Source organism: Mustelus asterias, unplaced genomic scaffold, assembly GCF_964213995.1.
Source record: "Mustelus asterias unplaced genomic scaffold, sMusAst1.hap1.1 HAP1_SCAFFOLD_657, whole genome shotgun sequence".
NCBI classification, from domain to species: Eukaryota; Metazoa; Chordata; class Chondrichthyes; order Carcharhiniformes; family Triakidae; genus Mustelus; species Mustelus asterias.
The window spans coordinates 87,892-106,822 of NW_027590606.1; the positions used below are offsets into that span (position 1 = coordinate 87,892).

General features: G+C 50.3%; 1 protein-coding gene across 2 annotated transcripts in view; it reads right to left on the minus strand.

Annotated features, from left to right (window-relative positions):
• Window positions 1–15,981: 15,981 nt before the first annotated feature.
• Window positions 15,982–18,931, minus strand: part of LOC144487235 (X-ray repair cross-complementing protein 6-like) — a 68,841-nt gene continuing 65,891 nt past the window's right edge. For both annotated transcript variants that reach the window (XM_078205310.1, XM_078205309.1), the window contains one exon: window positions 15,982–16,973. In XM_078205310.1, coding sequence (XP_078061436.1) covers window positions 16,771–16,973 — 203 coding nt within the window. In that variant the 3' untranslated portion in view covers window positions 15,982–16,770. The remainder of the gene's footprint in view (window positions 16,974–18,931) is intronic.

Below are 18,931 nucleotides of genomic sequence, written 5' to 3' on the forward strand. Positions count from 1 at the left end.
ATGTATGACCTCGCCCGAGATGCGTTTGTGGCCGGGGTCGGGTCTTCATACATCCATCTCAAGCTGCTAGAAAAGGGAAATCTCAACCTGACCCAAGCTATGGAATTAGCTGAAATGCTTGAGGCGGCTTCGAAGAGCTTGGTCCTGTATCCGGAGGACCACGTGGAGACAACGTGGCAGGAGCAGTCGCAAATCCCTCCTCGCCCCACGGGCTCAAAGTGCAGTGTTATGGCGTGCTCCCATGTGGACCAGACGACGGCTGCAGCCCCATGCGGCCCGCGGTGCTACTTCTGCGGAGGAGCCAAGCATCCACGACAAAAGTGTCCCGCTAAAGCGGTAGTCTGTAACTTATGCGGTAAAAAGGGACATTATGCGAAGGTGTGCAGATCGAAGCCCAAGAACGGCAGTGCGGCCTGTGACCCTTCGGAACGGGGATCATCACCATCGTCGTCGAAGTACTCACGGGGTTCGTCCATATGCGAGTCCAGGACGACGCCATTGCGGTCGACGGAGTCAGAGGAGGATGACCACCAGGAGTCGCTACGTTTGGCGCCCTCACCCATGTGCGATTCATGGGGCTGGCCATTTTGGTCGATGATGACCATGAGCGACCAGCAGGGGTCCTCAGCATCGACCTCAGCTGCCTGCAGTGACGTTCACGGACCAACGGTGGCGTCGATCACCCTGGACCAGGCTAAGCCTCACAGGCTTGATTGTTCGATGATGGATATACAGGTAAATGGTCGTGCAATTTATTGTCTGTTTGACAGCGGGAGAACTGAGAGCTTTATTCACCCTGACACTGTAAAGAGGTGTGGACTCCAGATTCAACCTGCCAAACAGACAATCACTATGGCATCAAGGTCCCGGTCTGTCCCTGTGCTAGGACGTTGTGTGGTAACTTTGAAAGTGCAAGGTACAATTTACGAGCGATTCAGGCTCCTTGTGTTGCCGTATCTTTGCGCACCAATTCTCCTCGGACTAAACTTTATGGTCCACATGAAGAGTGTGATCCTACAGTATGGTGGGCCACTCCCTTCGCTGACAGTAGGGGAACAGCTGCAGTCTCCAAATTGTCCAAAGCGCCCCGCCTGCAATCTTTCTACATTAAAGATCACCACACCCTCTTTATTCAAGAATCTGGTACCAGGCTGCAAGCCCATCGCTACTAAAAGTAGGCGTTACAACACTGAAGATCGGATCTTCATCAGATCTGAGGTTCAGCGACTCCTCAAAGAAGGGATCATACAGCCCAGTGTTAGTCCGTGGAGAGCACAGATTGTGGTGGTCAAGAGCGGGAACAAACCCTGGATGGTCATTGATTACAGTCAGACCATTAATCGATATACGCAGCTGGATGCGTATCCCCTCCCGCGCATATCTGATATGGTCAATCAGATTGCGCAGTACCGGGTGTTCTCCACCATAGACCTTAAGTCCGCCTACCACCAACTCCCCATTCGCCCAGAGGACCGACACTACACGGCCTTTGAGGCGGATGGTCGTCTGTATCAGTTTCGTAGGGTTCCATTTGGTGTCACCAATGGGGTCTCGGTCTTCCAGCGTGCTATGGACCGAATGGTGGACCAGAACAGGCTGCGGGCTACCTTCCCGTACCTGGATAATGTCACCATCTGTGGCCGTGATCAGCAGGACCATGACACAAATCTCCAGAACTTTTTACGCACTGCATCTCGCCTGAATTTGACCTACAACAGGGAGAAGTGTGTATTCCGTACGCGCCGGTTAGCCATCCTGGGATACGTGGTGGAAAACGGGGTCATTGGCCCTGATCCAGACCGTACGCGCCCCCTTGCTGAACTTCCCTTGCCCGCTAGCGCAAAAGCACTGAGAAGATGCCTAGGCTTCTTCTCCTATTATGCGCAGTGGGTCCCCAACTACGCGGACAAAGCCCGTCCGCTTATTAAGTCCACGACTTTTCCACTCACGCCAGAGGCCCAATTGGCCTTCAAGGAATTGAAACACGACATCGCGAAAGCCACGATGCATGCGGTAGACAAATCCATCCCTTTTCAGGTGGAAAGCGATGCATCTGATTTCGCCCTGGCCGCCACACTAAACCAGGCGGGCAGGCCCGTCGCGTTTTTTTCCCGCACCCTCCAAGGCCCCGAAATTCGGCATTCAGCGGTGGAAAAGGAGGCCCAGGCCATTGTGGAGGCCATCAGACACTGGCGCCATTACCTGGCGGGAAAGCGGTTCACCCTGATCACGGACCAGCGGTCCGTGGCGTTCATGTTCAACAACACGCAGAGAGACAAGATCAAGAATGATAAGATCTTGCGGTGGAGAATTGAACTCTCCACCTATAACTACGATATCATGTATAGTCCCGGGAAACTCAATGAGCCCTCGGATGCCCTCACGCGCGGAACATGCGCTACTACGCAGGAGGATCGCTTGAACACCCTCCATAATGACCTGTGCCATCCTGGGGTCACTCGGCTCTACCACTTTGTCAAAGCCCGCAACCTGCCTTACTCGGTGGAGGACGTCAGGTCGGTGACAAGGAGCTGTCGGATTTGCGCGGAATGCAAACCGCACTTTTACCGACCTGACCGGGCACATTTGGTCAAGGCCACTCGCCCCTTCGAGAGGCTGAGTGTAGATTTTAAGGGCCCCCTTCCCTCAACAGATCGGAACGTGTACTTTCTGAACATAATAGATGAGTACTCCCGGTTCCCGTTTGTTGTCCCCTGCGCGGACACGTCGACTGCCACGGTGATCAAGGCATTCCGTGATCTTTTTACCCTGTTCGGGTACCCCAGCTATATCCATAGCGACAGGGGCTCGTCGTTCATGAGTAATGACTTGAGGCAATTCCTGCTCTCATACGGGATTGCCTCTAGTAGGACCACGAGTTACAACCCTAGGGGTAATGGACAGGTGGAAAGAGAGAATGCTACTGTCTGGAAGGCTGTCCTATTGGCGCTGAAGTCCAAAGGCCTTCCAATCTCCCGTTGGCAGGAGGTCCTCCCTGATGCGCTTCACTCCATTCGCTCCCTCCTGTGTACGGCAACCAATGCTACTCCCCATGAGAGGATGTTCTCATTCCCTCGGAAGTCGTCCTCGGGGATATCTTTACCAGCCTGGTTGACGTACCCAGGACCCGTCCTTCTGCGGCGACATGTAAGGGCCCGCAAGTCCGACCCCTTGGTCGAACAGGTCCACCTCCTCCACGCCAACGCTCAGTATGCCTATGTGGCATTTCCTGACGGGCGAGAGGACACAGTCTCGATCCGAGACCTGGCGCCCGCAGGGGACGTAGCAACTCCTGTCGCTCCCATACCCCCAGTGACGAATCCCTTATCCCTTATTTCTCCCCCGGACGTGGCGCGGACAGCACCGGGACCAGTGCTTAACAGTTTTACTCCAATGCACAGCTTGCCTGAGCCCCGAAGATCGGCGCCATCGCAGAATGTATCGGGATCCCCTGCACTACCGCTTCATCAGGGTCAACCGGCCTGTGAGTCCGTGGGAGAACAGCTGGACGCTGTTTTGGGGAGAACGCCACCGCATGCACCTACTCCGGTGTCACCGCCGGTATTGAGGAGGTCACAATGATGGTGCGGTCCTCCAGACCGTCTGAACTTATAATCTGTTGACATTTTAGTCTGTTTTCGTACCCCGCCGGCCTTTGTTCTCAAAGGAGGGGTGAATGTGGTGAACCATCGTTGGTTCCCACTGTGGGATTGTTCTAATGTTGTTGTTGGGTTGTTCTAATGTTGTTGTTGGGCTAGGGTGGGATTGATACACCTGTGGTTGTTACTGTTGTGGCACATCCCAGTCGGGCTCCGCCTCCTGGGAGAGGTATAAGACCCCCTGCTTGGGCGGGACCTCTTCAGTCTGGGATAGTGTGTTAAAGTTCTGTTAGTTCCATTGTTAGTTAATAAAAGCCTTCTTTTACCGAAGCTTCGTGCCTCGTGTCCAATTGATGCGCATCAGGCGACGAGGGGATTTTCACAGTAACTCCATTCCAGTGTTAATGTAAGCCTACTTGTGACAATAATAAAGGATTGGAGGGAGCCCTTTTCAACCCTGACACTGGGGCTTATTTGGGGCCTTTGTACCAACACATCACAACAAAATAAATCACACAAGGTTGTGCTTTTTTTTTCATTACTTTGTGGGACCCGGGCGTCACTGGCTGCCAGCATTTATTGCCCGTCCCTCGCTGCCCTTTGGAGGGCAGTTGAGAGTCAACCACATTGCTGCGGCTCTGGAGTCACATGTAGGCCAGACCGGGTAAGGGCGACAGATTTCCTTCCCTAAAGGGACATTAGTGAACCAGATGGGTTTTTCCAACAATTGACGAGTTACAAGGAGAGGCTGGATAGACTGGGACTTTTTTCTCTGGAGCGTAGGTGACTTAGGGGTGATCTTATAGAGGTCTATAATATAATAAGGGGCACAGATCAGCTAGATAGTCAAAATCTTTTCCCAAAGGTAGGGGGGTCTAAAACTATAGGGCATAGGTTTAAGGCAGTGGTTCCCAAAGGGTGCGGCGCGCCACACTGGTGCGGCGAGAGAGGATGGCAAGAGTGGTGGGAAGATTCAAGGACAATCAAAGAAACAGTTAAACATGGTTTGAACAAGCATTGTTTTATACTTTCTGGATGCCCCATGATCATATTATAAAGTAGTTGTGTTCTATGTTATGAATCAAGCACTGCTTGGAGTTGTTTTTTTTTGTTTTTGGATGTATTTCTTATCAATAAAAAATCCGGTGTGGCGCGAGCAAATTTTTATTCCGAAAGTGCGGCCCAGTGAAAAAAGTTTGGGAACCACTGGTTTAAGGTGAGAGGGGAGAGATACAAAAGTGTCCAGAGGGGCAATTTTTTCACAAGAGGGTGGTGAGTGTCTGGAACAAGCTGCCAGAGGTAGTAGTAGAGGCGGGTACAATTTTGTCTTTTAAAAAGCATTTAGACAGTTACATGGGTAAGATGGGTCTAGAGGGATATGGGCCAAATGCAAGCAATTGGGACGAGAGTCATAGAGGTTTACAGCATGGAAACAGGCCCTTCGGCCCAATTTCATAGAAATCATAGAAATCATAGAAACCCTACAGTGCAGAAGGAGGCCATTCGGCCCATCAAGTCTGCACCGACCACAATCCCACCCAGGCCCTACCCCTACAATTTGTCCATGCTGCCCTTTTTTTTAAAAAACCCCGAAGCTAATCCCAATTGCCTGCATTTGGCCCATATCCCTCTATACCCATCGTACCTATGTAACTGTCTAAATGCTTTTTAAAAGATAAAATTGTACCTGCCTCAACTACTACCTCTGGCAGCTTGCTCCAGACACTCACCACCCTCTGTGTGAAAAAATTGCCCCTCTGGGCACTTTTGTATCTCTCCCCTCTCACCTTAAACCTATGTCCTCTAGTTTTAGACTCCCCTACCTTTGGGAAAAGATATTGACGAACTAGCTGATCTATGCTCCTCATTATTTTATAGACCTCTAATAAGATCACCTCTCAGCCTCCTTCGCCCCAGAGAAAAAAGTCCCAGTCTATCCAGCCTCTCCTTATAACTCAATCCATCAAGTCCCGGTAGCATCCTCGTCAATCTTTTCCGCACTCTTTCTAGTTTAATAATATCCTTTCTATAATAGGGTGACCAGAATTGCACACAGTATTCCAAGTGTGGCCCGGCATGGACAAGTTGGGCCGAAGGGCCTGTTTCCATGCTGTAAACCTCTATGACTCTAGTTTCATGGTCATCAGTAGATTCTTAATTCCAGATTTTTTTTATTGAACTTATCTTGATAGACACATTAACAAACGGGGAATAGAGGGATATAAGCGGTTGGTTAGATAGGTAAAAGTGATTGGCGAAGGCTTGGAGGGCTGAAGGGCCTGTTCCTTTGCTGTACTGTTCTTTGTTGTTCAGTCCGATAACACCATGGAGGGGTCACGAGAGGGGGTGATGAGGTAGACTTGGATGTCATCAGCATATTGTGGAGCCTGGCATCATGTCTTCAGATGGTGTCACTGAGGGGCACCAAGTAACGGACAAGACTGGAAAAGGGACATGGGGGCAAATCTAACAGTAACACTTGCATCACCAGCACCAGTGACCATTCCCAATGAGAGAGAATCTCAGCTGCTTCCCTTGACATTCAAATATTACCATTGCTGAATGCTCCATTATTATCATGAGGGGGTCACTAATGACTAGAAACCTAACTGGACCAGCCACGTTCTGCATCTACAAAAGCAGGTCAGTCGCTGTGGCGATGAACTCAGCTCCCGATTCCTCAAAGCCTGTCACCATTCAGGACTCAAAGCAAGCCGCTTGACTGACACTCCATTGACTGGATCCACTACAGTTTGCCTATCGCTGCAACAGGTCCACAGCAGACGCCATCTCCCTGGCCCTGCACTCAACCCTGAAACACCTAGATAACATGGACACCTATGTCAGACTCCTATTTATCGACTACAGCTCAGCCTCCAACACCATTATTCCCACAAAACTCATCTCCAAACTCCGTGGCCTGGGCCTCAGCTTCTCCCTCTGTGACTGGATCCTGAACTTCCTACAGCCCACAATCAGTAAGGATAGGCAATAACACCTCCTCCACGATCATCCTCAACACCGGTGCCCCACAAGACTGTGTTCTCAGCCCCCTACTATACTCCTTATGCACCTATGACTGTGCGGCCAAATTCCTCTCCAACTCGATTTTCAAATTTGCTGATGAAACCACCATAGTGGGTCGGATCTCAAACAATGACGAGACAGAGTACAGGAATGAGATAGAAAATCTGGTGAACTGGTGCGGCAACAATAATCTCTCCCTCAAAGTCAACAAAACGAAGGAGGTTGTCATCGACTTCAGGAAGCATAAAGGAGAACATGCCCCTGTCTACATCAATGGGGATGAAGTAGAAAGGGTTGAGAGCTTCAAGTTTTTAGTTGTCCAGATCACCAACAACCTGTCCTGGTCCCCCCATGCCGACACTATAGTTAAGAAAGCCCCACCAACGCCTCTACTTTCTCAGAAAACTAAGGAAATTTGGCATGTCAGCTACGACTCTCACCAACTTTTACAGATGCACCACAGAAAGCATTCTTTCTGGTTGTATCACAGCTTGGTTTGGCTCCTGCTCTGTCCAAGACCGCAAGAAACTACAAAGGGTTGTGAATGTAGCCCAGTCCATCATGCCTTGGAAAAGCAGCCAGCATAATTAAGGACTCCACACGCCCCAGACATTCTCTCTTCCACCTTTTTCCTTCGGGAAAATGATACAAAAGTCTGAGGTCACGTTCCAACCGACTCAAGAACAGCTTCTTCCCTGCTGCCATCAGACTTTTGAATGGACCTACCTTGCATTAAGTTGATCTTTCTCTACACCCTAGCTATGACTGTAACACTACATTCTGCACTTTCTCCTTTCCTTCTCTATGAACAGAACAAAAGAACAAAGAACAAAGAACAATACAGCACAGGAACAGGCCCTTCGGCCCTCCAAGCCCGCGCCGCTCCCCGGTCCAGGATTGAATCCTGAATCCAGGATCCCCGCCCAATTTTCCAGCCTATCTACATACCAATATCCTATCCACCGAGCTGTCCCTCACAGCTACGATGCTTTGTTCATTACAACCTATTAACTCACCCCCACCCCCCTATTCCAGACCATGTGATCCCCAGGGAGAGGCGAAAACCCAGAGTGAAAAACCCCAGGGCCAATATGGGGAAAAAAAAAATCTGGGAAATTCCTCTCCGACCCCCTGAGGCGATCGAAACGAGTCCAGGAGATCACAATGGCCCTGATCGGAAAATGCTTCCCAACCCTAGTCATTTCCACTTCCATGAACACCATATGAATTCCCTGCCCCCGAGACAGGTTCCCAACTATCCGCAGTCTCGCTCTGTACTGGCACCAGCAAGATGATCATAGAATGAAGCCTTGAAACGAGAAACAAGGAACAATTAGCTCGCGCCGCTCCCTGGTCCAAACTAGACCACTCTTTTGTATCCCTCCATTCCCACTCCGGTCATATAGCTGTCTAGATAAGTCTTAAACGTTCCCAGTGTGTCCGCCTCCACCACCTTGCCCGGCAACACATTCCAGGCCCCCACGACCCTCTGTGTGAAATATGTCCTTCTGATATCTGTGTTAAACCTCCCCCCCTTCAAAGAACAAAGAACAGTACAGCACAGGAAACAGGCCTTCGGCCCTCCAAGCCTGTGCCGCTCCTTGGTCCAACTAGACCAATCGTTTGTATCCCTCCATTCCCAGGCTGCTCATGTGACTATCCAGGTAAGTCTTAAACGATGTCAGCGTGCCTGCCTCCACCACCCTACTTGGCAGCGCATTCCAGGCCCCCACCACCCTCTGTGTAAAAAACGTCCCTCTGATGTCTGAGTTATACTTCGCCCCTCTCAGCTTGAGCCCGTGACCCCTCGTGATCGTCACCTCCGACCTGGGAAAAAGCTTCCCACTGTTCACCCTATCTATACCCTTCATAATCTTGTATACCTCTATTAGATCTCCCCTCATTCTCCGTCTTTCCAAGGAGAACAACCCCAGTCTACCCAATCTCTCCTCATAGCTAAGACCCTCCATACCAGGCAACATCCTGGTAAACCTTCTCTGCACTCTCTCCAATGCCTCCACGTCCTTCTGGTAGTGCGGCAACCAGAACTGGACGCAGTACTCCAAATGCGGCCTAACCAGCGTTCTATACAGCTGCATCATCAGACTCCAGCTTTTATACTCTCTACCCCGTCCTATAAAGGCAAGCATACCATATGCCTTCTTCACCACCTTCTCCACCTGTGTTGCCACCTTCGAGGATTTGTGGACTTGCACACCTAGGTCCCTCTGTGTTTCTATACTCCTGATGACTCTGCCATTTATTGTATAACTCCTCCCTACATTATTTCTTCCAAAATGCATCACTTCGCATTTATCCGGATTAAATTCCATCTGCCACCTCTCCGCCCAATTTTCCAGCCTATCTATATCCTGCTGTATTGCCCGACAATGCTCTTCGCTATCCGCAATTCCAGCCATCTTTGTGTCATCCGCAAACTTGCTGATTACACCAGTTACACCTTCTTCCAAATCATTTATATATATCACAAATAGCAGAGGTCCCAGTACAGAGCCCTGCGGAACACCACTGGTCACAGACCTCCAGCCGGAAAAAGACCCTTCGACCACTACCCTCTGTCTCCTATGGCCAAGCCAGTTCTCCACCCATCGAGCCACTTCTCCTTGTATCCCATGAGCCTTAACCTTCTTAACCAACCTGCCATGTGGGACTTTGTCAAATGCCTTACTGAAATCCATATAGACGACATCCACGGCCCTTCCTTCATCAACCGTTTTTGTCACTTCCTCAAAAAACTCCACCAAATTTGTAAGGCACGACCTCCCTCTTACAAAACCATGCTGTCTGTCACTAATGAGATTGTTCCGTTCTAAATGCACATACATCCTGTCTCTAAGAATCCTCTCCAACAACTTCCCTACCACGGACGTCAAGCTCACCGGCCTATAATTTCCTGGGTTATCCCTGCTACCCTTCTTAAACAACGGGACCACATTCGCTATCCTCCAATCCTCAGGGACCTCACCCGTGTCCAAAGAAGCGACAAAGATTTCCGTCAGAGGCCCAGCAATTTCCTCTCTCGTCTCCCTGAGCAGTCGAGGATAGATGCCATCAGGCCCTGGGGCTTTGTCAGTTTTAATGTTCCCTAAAAAACCTAACACTTCCTCTCTCGTAATGGAGATTTTCTCTAACGGGTCAACACCTCCCTCCGAGACACTCCCGGTTAACACGCCCCTCTCCTTCGTGAATACCGATGCAAAGTATTCATTTAGGATCTCCCCTATTCCCTTGGGTTCTAAGCATAATTCCCCTCCTTTGTCCCTGAGAGGTCCGATTTTCTCCCTGACAACTCTTTTGTTCCTAACGTATGAATAGAATGCCTTAGGATTCTCCTTAATCCTGCCTGCCAAGAACATCTCGTGACCTCTTTTTGCCCTTCTAACTCCCCGTTTGAGATCTTTCCTACTCTCTCTGTATTCCTCCAGAGCTCCATCTGTTTTCAGTTGCCTGGACTTAACGTACGCCTCCCTTTTCATTTTAATCAGATCCTCAATTTCCCTGGTTATCCACGGCTCTCGAATCCTACCTTTCCTATCTTTCCTTTTTACAGGCACATGCCTATCCTGCAGCCTTATCAATAGTTCCTTAAAAGACTCCCACATGCCAGACGCGGACTTACCCTCGAACATCCTCTCCCAATCAACATCCACCAATTCCTGCCTAATCCGGCTATAGTCAGCCTTCCCCCAATTTAGCACCCTGCCCGTAGGACAGCACTCATCCTTGTCCATTACTATCCTAAAGTTAACAGAGTTGTGGTCACTATTTGCCACATGTTCCCCTACCGAAACTTTGACGACCTGACCGGGCTCATTTCCCAGAACTAGGTCCAGTATTGCCCCCTCTCTAGTCGGGCTATCTACATACTGTTCCAAAGAACCTTCCAGTACGCATTTTACAAATTCCTCCCCGTCCGGTCCCCCAGCTCTAAGCACTTTCCAGTCTGTGCCAGGGAAATTAAAGTCCCCCACTACAACAACCCTATGTTTTCTGCACCTATCCAGAATCTCCTGACATATCCTTTCCTCCACTTCCCGTGGGCTGTTGGGTGGTCTGTAGTACACCCCCAGCATAGTGACTGCACCCTTCCTGTTTCTGAGTTCCACCCACAGCGACTCAGTACATGACCCCTCTAAGTTGTCTACCCTCTGCACCGCGGTAATATGCTCCTTAACTAATATCGCTACTCCCCCACCTTTTTTAGCCCCTCCTCTGTCTCGCCTAAAACACTGATACCCCGGAATATTCAGCTGCCAGTCCTGTCCTTCTTTTAACCAAGTTTCCGTCACCGCAACCACATCCAAATTCCGCACAAGCATTAAGGCCCTAAGTTCGTCTGTTTTACCCGTTACACTCCTCGCATTGAAGCAGATGCACTCCAGACCTCCAGGCCCAGTCAGGTCATCCTCCTCCAGAGTGCTCCTCTTCTTAGCTAGCCTTGCCCTGGCCCCCAGCTCGACCCCAGCCTCAGTATTTACTGACCTCCTGTTTTGTTCCCCACCCCCCTGCCACACTAGTTTAAATCCTGCCGAAACACTCTCGCAAAACTCCCAGCCAGGATATTTGCTCCCTTCCAGTTAAGGTGTAACCCATCCTTTCTGTACAGTTGCCATCCTGACTTGAAGATTTCCCAGTTATCTATGAATTTAAAACCCTCCCTCTTGCACCAGTCCTTTAGCCACGCGTTCAACTGTAGAATCTCCCTGTTCCGAGCCTCACTTGCACTAGGCACCGGGAGCAGTCCAGAGATTGCTACACTGGAGGTCTTACTTTTTAGCCTAGCACCCAACTCCCTGAATTTCTCTCGTATGACCCCCCTGCTCTTCCTACCTACATCATTTCCCCCAATGTGTACAATCACATCCGTTTGACTACCTTCCTTTTTAAATATGCTTCCTACCCTCTCGGAGACATCCAGTACCCCGGCACCAGGGAGGCAGACTACCATCCTGGATTCTCGTTCAGTCCCACAGAAGCGCCTGTCCGTGTCTCTAACTATTGCGTCCCCCACAACTATCGCTCTCCTAAACCCCTTCTTTCCCTTCCGGACCCCTGAGCCTGTCCCCGTGGAGGCGATCTGGTCCTCGTGGCTTACCCCTGGAGGGTCATCCCCCTCCACAGAATCCAAAACAATATACCTATTGTGGAGGGGGACAACCACAGGGGATCCCTCCACAGACTGCTCACTCCCTTCCCTTCTCCCATCTGTTGCCCATCCCTTTCTCTTATGGGAGACTGCCACTGGGGTGCTTTCTGGCACATCACCCTTCTGACTATTACCCCTCCTAACCGTGACCCACGTGTCTTCCTTCCGAGACCCTGGTGTCACTACCTGACTATAACTTTTATCTATGACTCTCTCATTTTCCCTAACTAAAGTGAGTTCATCGAGCCTCAGCTCCAGCTCCCTTACACGATCCTTCAGGAGATGCAGTTCCACACATCTGGCACAGATATGGACTTCCGGGAGGCAAGTTGTCTCCAGGAACTCCCACATCCCACACCGAATGCAGTATACTGGCCTCCCACTCATACCAGCCATGTCCTTTTTAGTTTTGGGGATGTAACCGAAGAAAAACAAACAAACAACCTTCCTCGCCGAAGCCCTGTGAGCCAAAGCCCTTTTAGCTCTCACTCTGTCCCCTGCTCACTCCACTGCCCGCTAACGACGCTGCCCGCTCAAAGGTGCGGCCTACTTTTAAACCCTCCAAAATCTTCCCAGGCTGCTGCTGGGCCTATTTCCTGTTTAGAAAAAAAAACCTCCGATTTTTTTCACTAATTGAACTGAAAAATAATTAAATAAATTAATTACTCTACTGCAGCTCGAGCAGCACTCCCACAGTGAGACACCAACTGTCACACTCTACTGCAGCCCGAGCAGCACTCCCACAGTGAGACACCAACTGTCACTCTCCACTGCAGCCCGAGCAGCACTCCCACAGTGAGACACCAACTGTCACACTCTACTGCAGCCCGAGCAGCACTCCCTCACTGAGACACCAACTGTCACACTCTACTGCAGCCCGAGCAGCACTCCCACAGTGAGACACCAACTGTCACTCTCCACTGCAGCCCGAGCAGCACTCCCTCACTGAGACACCAACTGTCACACTCTACTGCAGCCCGAGCAGCACTCCCACAGTGAGACACCAACTGTCACTCTCCACTGCAGCCCGAGCAGCACTCCCTCACTGAGACACCAACTGTCACACTCTACTGCAGCCCGAGCAGCACTCCCTCACTGAGACACCAACTGTCACTCTCCACTGCAGCCCGAGCAGCACTCCCACAGTGAGACACCAACTGTCACTCTCCACTGCAGCCCGAGCAGCACTCCCTCACTGAGACACCAACTGTCACTCTCCACTGCAGCCCGAGCAGCACTCCCTCACTGAGACACCAACAGTATGCTTTGTCTGTATAGCGTGCAAAAAACAATACTTTTCACTCTATACTAATAATGTGACAATAATAAATTAAATCAAAATCAGCTAGGATAACAGCAGATACCCGGGAACATCACCACCTGCAAGTTCCCCTTCAAACCACACACCATCCAAACTTGCATCTATCACCATTCCTTAACTGTCATTGGGTCAAACCCTGAAACTCCCTCCCTAACAGCACTTTAGGTGTACCTACATTACAGGGACTGCAGCGATTCAAGAAGGCAGCTCACCACCACCTTCTCAAGGGCAACTAGGGATGGGCAATAAATGCTAGTCTAGCCAGCGACACCCACATCCCATCAATAAATAAAAATGAATATGGTCGTTATTTTGTGCACAGATGTATCAGTGACCAATCGGTTTTATTTTGGAGTCGGCAGAGGGCGGACTGTTGGGTAGGACACTGAGAATATCACGCCTGACAATTAATTATGCGTTGTCAGAGAGCACGTCTGTATAAGTTTAAACACTGTGGTCCAAGCTCGGGGACGGGGGCGGAATGGCCTCCCTCAGCACTGTAGGGATTCTACGACTCCATGAAAAGCAGTCCAGGTTTTTGTGTGTGCTGTTGTCCAAAGCTAAAACAGGGGCACATAAACCTGTGTCAATTACTGCCCATCTTATTTAACATCCTTGATGCTTAATAAATCTCCATTTTTCTACAATTTGTCCCCTGCTGTTAACATCTTTGTCGCACTCAAAGTTCCTTACAGCAGTGGGTATGAATCATAGAAACCCTACAATGCAGAAGGAGGCCATTTGGCCCATTGAGTCAACCACAATCCCATCCAGGCCCTATCCCCGTAACCCCATGTATTTACCCTAGCCAATCCCCCTTAACTAAGGGACAATTTAGCATGGCCAATCCACCTAACCCGCAGACCTTTGGACTGTGGGAGGAAATCCACGCAGACATGGTGAGAATGTGCAAACTCCACACAGTAACCCTGGCTGGGAATTGAACCCGGGTCCCTGGCGCTGTGGGGCAGCAGTGCCAACCAGTGTGCCACTGGGTGACTGTGTTTGAATCATAGATCTCGATACTGCCCTGAAACCAGACAATGGTCAGAATTGATGTTCCATTGGGGGAATGGCACCATTGACAATGCAGCATCCGCCTGGTATCGCCCTGCAGTGCCAGCCTAATGTGCCCAAACCCTGGAGCAGGGTTCTGTCAGCAGACTCCAGTCCCAAAGTGAGAGTGCGATAAATTAATACTGGCTGAGCCTGGAGAGAATCACCCCCTCCCTCAGATATGCCTGATAAATGCCAGGATGGCACTGTGGTTGGCACTGCTGCCTCACAACGCCAGGGACCTGAGTTTGATTCCTGGCTTGGGTCATTGTCTGTGTGGAGTTTGCACATTCTCCCCGTGTCTGCGTGGGCTTCCTCCGGGTGCTCCGGTTTCCTCCCACACTCCAAAGATGCATGGGGTAGGTGGATTGGCCGTGCTAAATTGCCCCTTAGTGTCAGGGGGACTAGCAGGGTAAATATGTGGGGTTATGGTGATAGGACCTGGGTGGGATTGTTGTCGGTGCAGACTCGATGGGCCGAATGGCCTCCTTCTGCACTGTAGGGATTCTATGATTCTCATGATAATGGAGCTTCAGAATCACACTGGGCGGAGTTTGCCCCTCACTGTCGTGACACTGAATCCAGCTGCCGCTGGGTAATCCCAATTTCCCAACAATAGCCGTATCAGAAAAACAGAAACAGATTCTCAAATATTTTACTTCAACAAAACAGTGAATTATTTTAACTTCTCGATATTATGAAGTCCTGACCCGTACACAACCGCTTCTTTAAACAGTTATCTTAGAAACATATAAATGGAAGATTTCCTCCTGGGAGCCATACTCGTTGCTCGGGTATAATCACCAGCGGCTGCATGTCTTGTCCTCAATATAGGAGGTGAACATCATTACTATGGAACTAGAAGGAGGAAGCTGCAGGGGTGCTGCGAGGGAGCTGCAGTGGTGCTGCGAGGGAGCTGCAGTGGTGCTGCGAGGGAGCTGCAGTGGTGCTGAGAGGGAGCTGCAGGCGGTGCCGTGAGGGAGCTGCAGGGGTGCTGCGAGGGAGCTGCAGTGGTGCTGCGAGGGAGTTGCAGTGATGCTGTGAAGCAGCTGCGATGGGGCTCTGAGAGTGATGCTGTGGAACTCAAGGCAACTATGATGGAGCTCTGAGGAAGCTACAAAAAGATGTTTAGAGTCTGGTTCAATTAAACACTGAGTGAGCAATGGTGGTGGTCTGGAGATGGTGATGTGGAATCTCAGGACTCTGAGGTCCGAGAGAGGAAGTAAATAAGAAAGGGTGGGATTTTACAGACTCACTCGTCCTGAAACCGTAAAATCCCACCCGAGGTCAACGCACCTTTTCGCGTTCCGCCCCTCGCCCGCTCCGATTCCCGTGCCGGGCGGAACGGGAAAATTCTGGCCATAGAGTTTCGAGAAGAAAAACACACAGGAGCGGCAACAAAACAGGCAGGAAGTACCCAAAAAAAATCATCCCCAGTAAACTCTTTAATCTTGTCACTTATATTAAAATACAGACAGCCAAAATCAGGATTGGAGGTTGGTTAGCGTGCGAGGGAAATGCGAGAAGAGATGGTTTGTATTTAATTTGAACTTTTCACCTCAGAGCAACCCTAACTGCCTTCACCCAGAACAGGCTCGAGGGGCTGAATGGCCTGCCTCTGTTTCCAGCGAGAGATTACTGATCTGATACGGTAACTGTTCCCATCAAAGCGAGGTCCCAAAACCTCGTTATTACTTTGTACCGTTGTTAAAAGAATTCATAGAATCCCTTCAGGGCAGAAAGAGGCCATTCGGCCCATCGAGTCTGCACTGACTACAATCCCACCCAAGCCCTATCCCCGTTACCCCACATATTTACCCTGCTAATCCCCCTGACACTAAGGCGCTATTTAGTATGGCCAATCCACCCAGCCCGCACATGGATCTTGCATGTTTAGGTTAACCTTTGCAGCTCCGTGCTGCCTATTTCTCTCTCCACTCACTAGAACTACAAGTGTAAAGAGCGCAGCCAAGGGTCAGTATACTACCCTTGGGCGGTGCCAGCTGGTTGTTAACAGGTACCTTTCTGCCATAACCAAGTCCGGGGCTTCCTCACCAACCCCCCGGTAAAAATAACAGGGAGGAAAATAATATTCAGACATGGCAGTGACTTTCCCAGGACTGGGTTTTGTTGGAGGTGAGTAGGTTACAGGTGGCCTGTAAAACACAAAGTATAAAATAAACTTGTGACAAATTCAACAGGTACAAAAATATCCCGGGGGCAGATTTCTGAGTTCTTTGTCAGCGAGGTGGCCTGTATATCCTGGAGGCCTCGGAAGGAGAGTCTGGGCTCTCCTCATTACGCAGATGGTCGGAATCACGGAGTCAGAGCAAGTCCTGGTTCTGTTATATTTGGATCAGAGCTGATTTGGATACTGGCTGCTCGCTGCGGTGGGGCGGGGGGGGGGGGGCGTTGGGGGCGGGGGCGGTTGGGGGGGGGCGGTCACAGTTTGAAGGTTCCTGTGATGTTTTGATTCATTTGGGAAGGCCAGTTGGGTCTTTTCCCCAGCTAAACCCGACAGTCTCCGCTGCTCGTACACGACCCGCAGCCCCCGCCCTCCCCCCGCTCCCCCCCAGGCCATGGCCTGAATTCCACCGCGGTCAGTTCTCAGCGAAGTGACCGGTGATGGCGTCGATCAGCTCCTGCTTCTTGCTGCCCCTCAGCCCGTACTGTTTACAGACCTCCTTGAGCACCGGCACGGTCAGCTTGCCCAGCGTCCCGCTCCGCAGGTACTGCCTGACCTCCTCCTTCCCCAGCGACACCTCCACGTTTGGCTTCTTCTCGGCTCCCCCGGCTGCGTCGCCTGATCACAGAGAACAGCAGTTCATTCTTCAGACAGTCACCGTGACAAATCTCCGAAGTACCGAAGACAAACAATGGCCCCACTCTTGAATATTCGGCTAATAAGAAACAGCACCGTGCAATTCCACTTCAGTTAATTATGGCTCGGGTCACTGTCTGTGTGGAGTCTGCATGTTCTCCCCGTGTCTGCGTGGGTTTCCTCCGGGTGCTCCGGTTTCCTCCCATAGTCCGAAAGACATGCTGGTTAGGATGCATTGGCCGTGCTAAATTCTCCCTCAGTGTACCTGAACAGGCGCCGGAGTGTGGCAACTAGGGGAATTTCACAGTAACTTCATTGCGGTGTCAATGTAAGTCTTACTTGCGACACTAATAAATAAACTTTACTTTTAAATTTACTTTACACCTGTTCATTGTTTATAATTTGGAATTACATTTGGAATATTGTGTGCAGTTCTGGTCACCTCACTATAAGAAGGATGTGGAAGCGCTGGAAAGAGTGCAGAGGAGATTTACCAGGATGCTGCCTGGTTTGGAGGGTAGGTCTTATGAGGAAAGGTTGAGGGAGCTAGGGCTGTTCTCTCTGGAGCGGAGGAGGCTGAGGGGAGACTTAATAGAGGTTTATAAAATGATGAAGGGGATAGATAGAGTGAACGTTCAAAGACTATTTCCTCGGGTGGATGGAGCTATTATAAGGGGGCATAACTGTAGGGTTCATGGTGGGAGATATAGGAAGGATGTCTGAGGTAGGTTCTTTACTCAGAGAGTGGTTGGGGTGTGGAATGGACTGCCTGCAGTGATAGTGGGGTCAGACACTTTAGGAACATTTCAGCGGTTATTGGATAGGCACATGGAGCACACCAGGATGATCGGGAGTGGGATAGCTTGATCTTGGTTTCAGATAAAGCTCGGCACAACATCGTGGGCCGAAGGGCCTGTTCTGTGCTGTACTGTTCTATGTTCTATAAGGGACAGTAAAACAATAATCATTCTGGAGGAGCGGGCATCGCTAGCATTTATTGCCCTTCTTTAGTTGCCATGAATAGGGCAGTTTTGTGTGGGACTTGCCAAGTTAATTCAGAGAACGTTCAGCTGTCAGCCTCATTGGGACTGGAATCACCAGGAGGACAGGCTGGTAAAGACAGCAAGTTTAAAGTTTATTTATTAGTCACAAGTGGGCTTACATTAACACTGCAATGAAGTTACTGTGAAAATCCCCCAGTCACCACACTCTGGCGCCTGTTCGGGTAACACTGAGGGAGAATTTAGCACGGCCAATGCACCCTAACCAGCACGTCTTTCGGGATGGTGGGAGGAAACCGGAGCACCCGGAGGAAACCCACACAGACACGGGGAGAAACGTGCAGACTCTGCACAGAGAGTGACCCAAGTCGGGAATCGAACCCGGGTCCCTGGCGCTGTGAGGCAGCAGTGCTAACCACTGTGCCGCCGTGCCACCCCTTTCCATAATAGACATGAGCTCGGTCGTTGGATTTTTCTGACAATCTAACAGGTTTTGGGGTCACCTTTATCGGGAGCTACTTGATATTGATCAAGTTTTTAAAAAACAAACACTCGCTTAGAATTCTCAGACAGTCATGGTGGGCATTTGAACCCACATTTTCCCTCTGGATTTGAATACCGCTGCAAAAACAGAGGCGTGCTGTCAAAGCTTTTCATCTTGCACTCATCAGGACAGACACAAGAATGCCAAATTTCAAAGGGAGTAACAATTTATACTCCACGAAAAAAAGGGTGCTGATTGGTCAGCATATCGATTTTGATTGGTTGAGGTATTGCCATGGTGGGTGCGCCAGGGAACTATTGACCCCCCCTCCCCATGCTTCCATTTAATTAAAAAAGGCAGTGCCTGGACATGTTCCTTTTGCCTGTAGAGGACAGGTCCCTCCATATGAATACACGTAATTTCTAGCAGGCGTAAATGGGCCACATTGCGAGCCC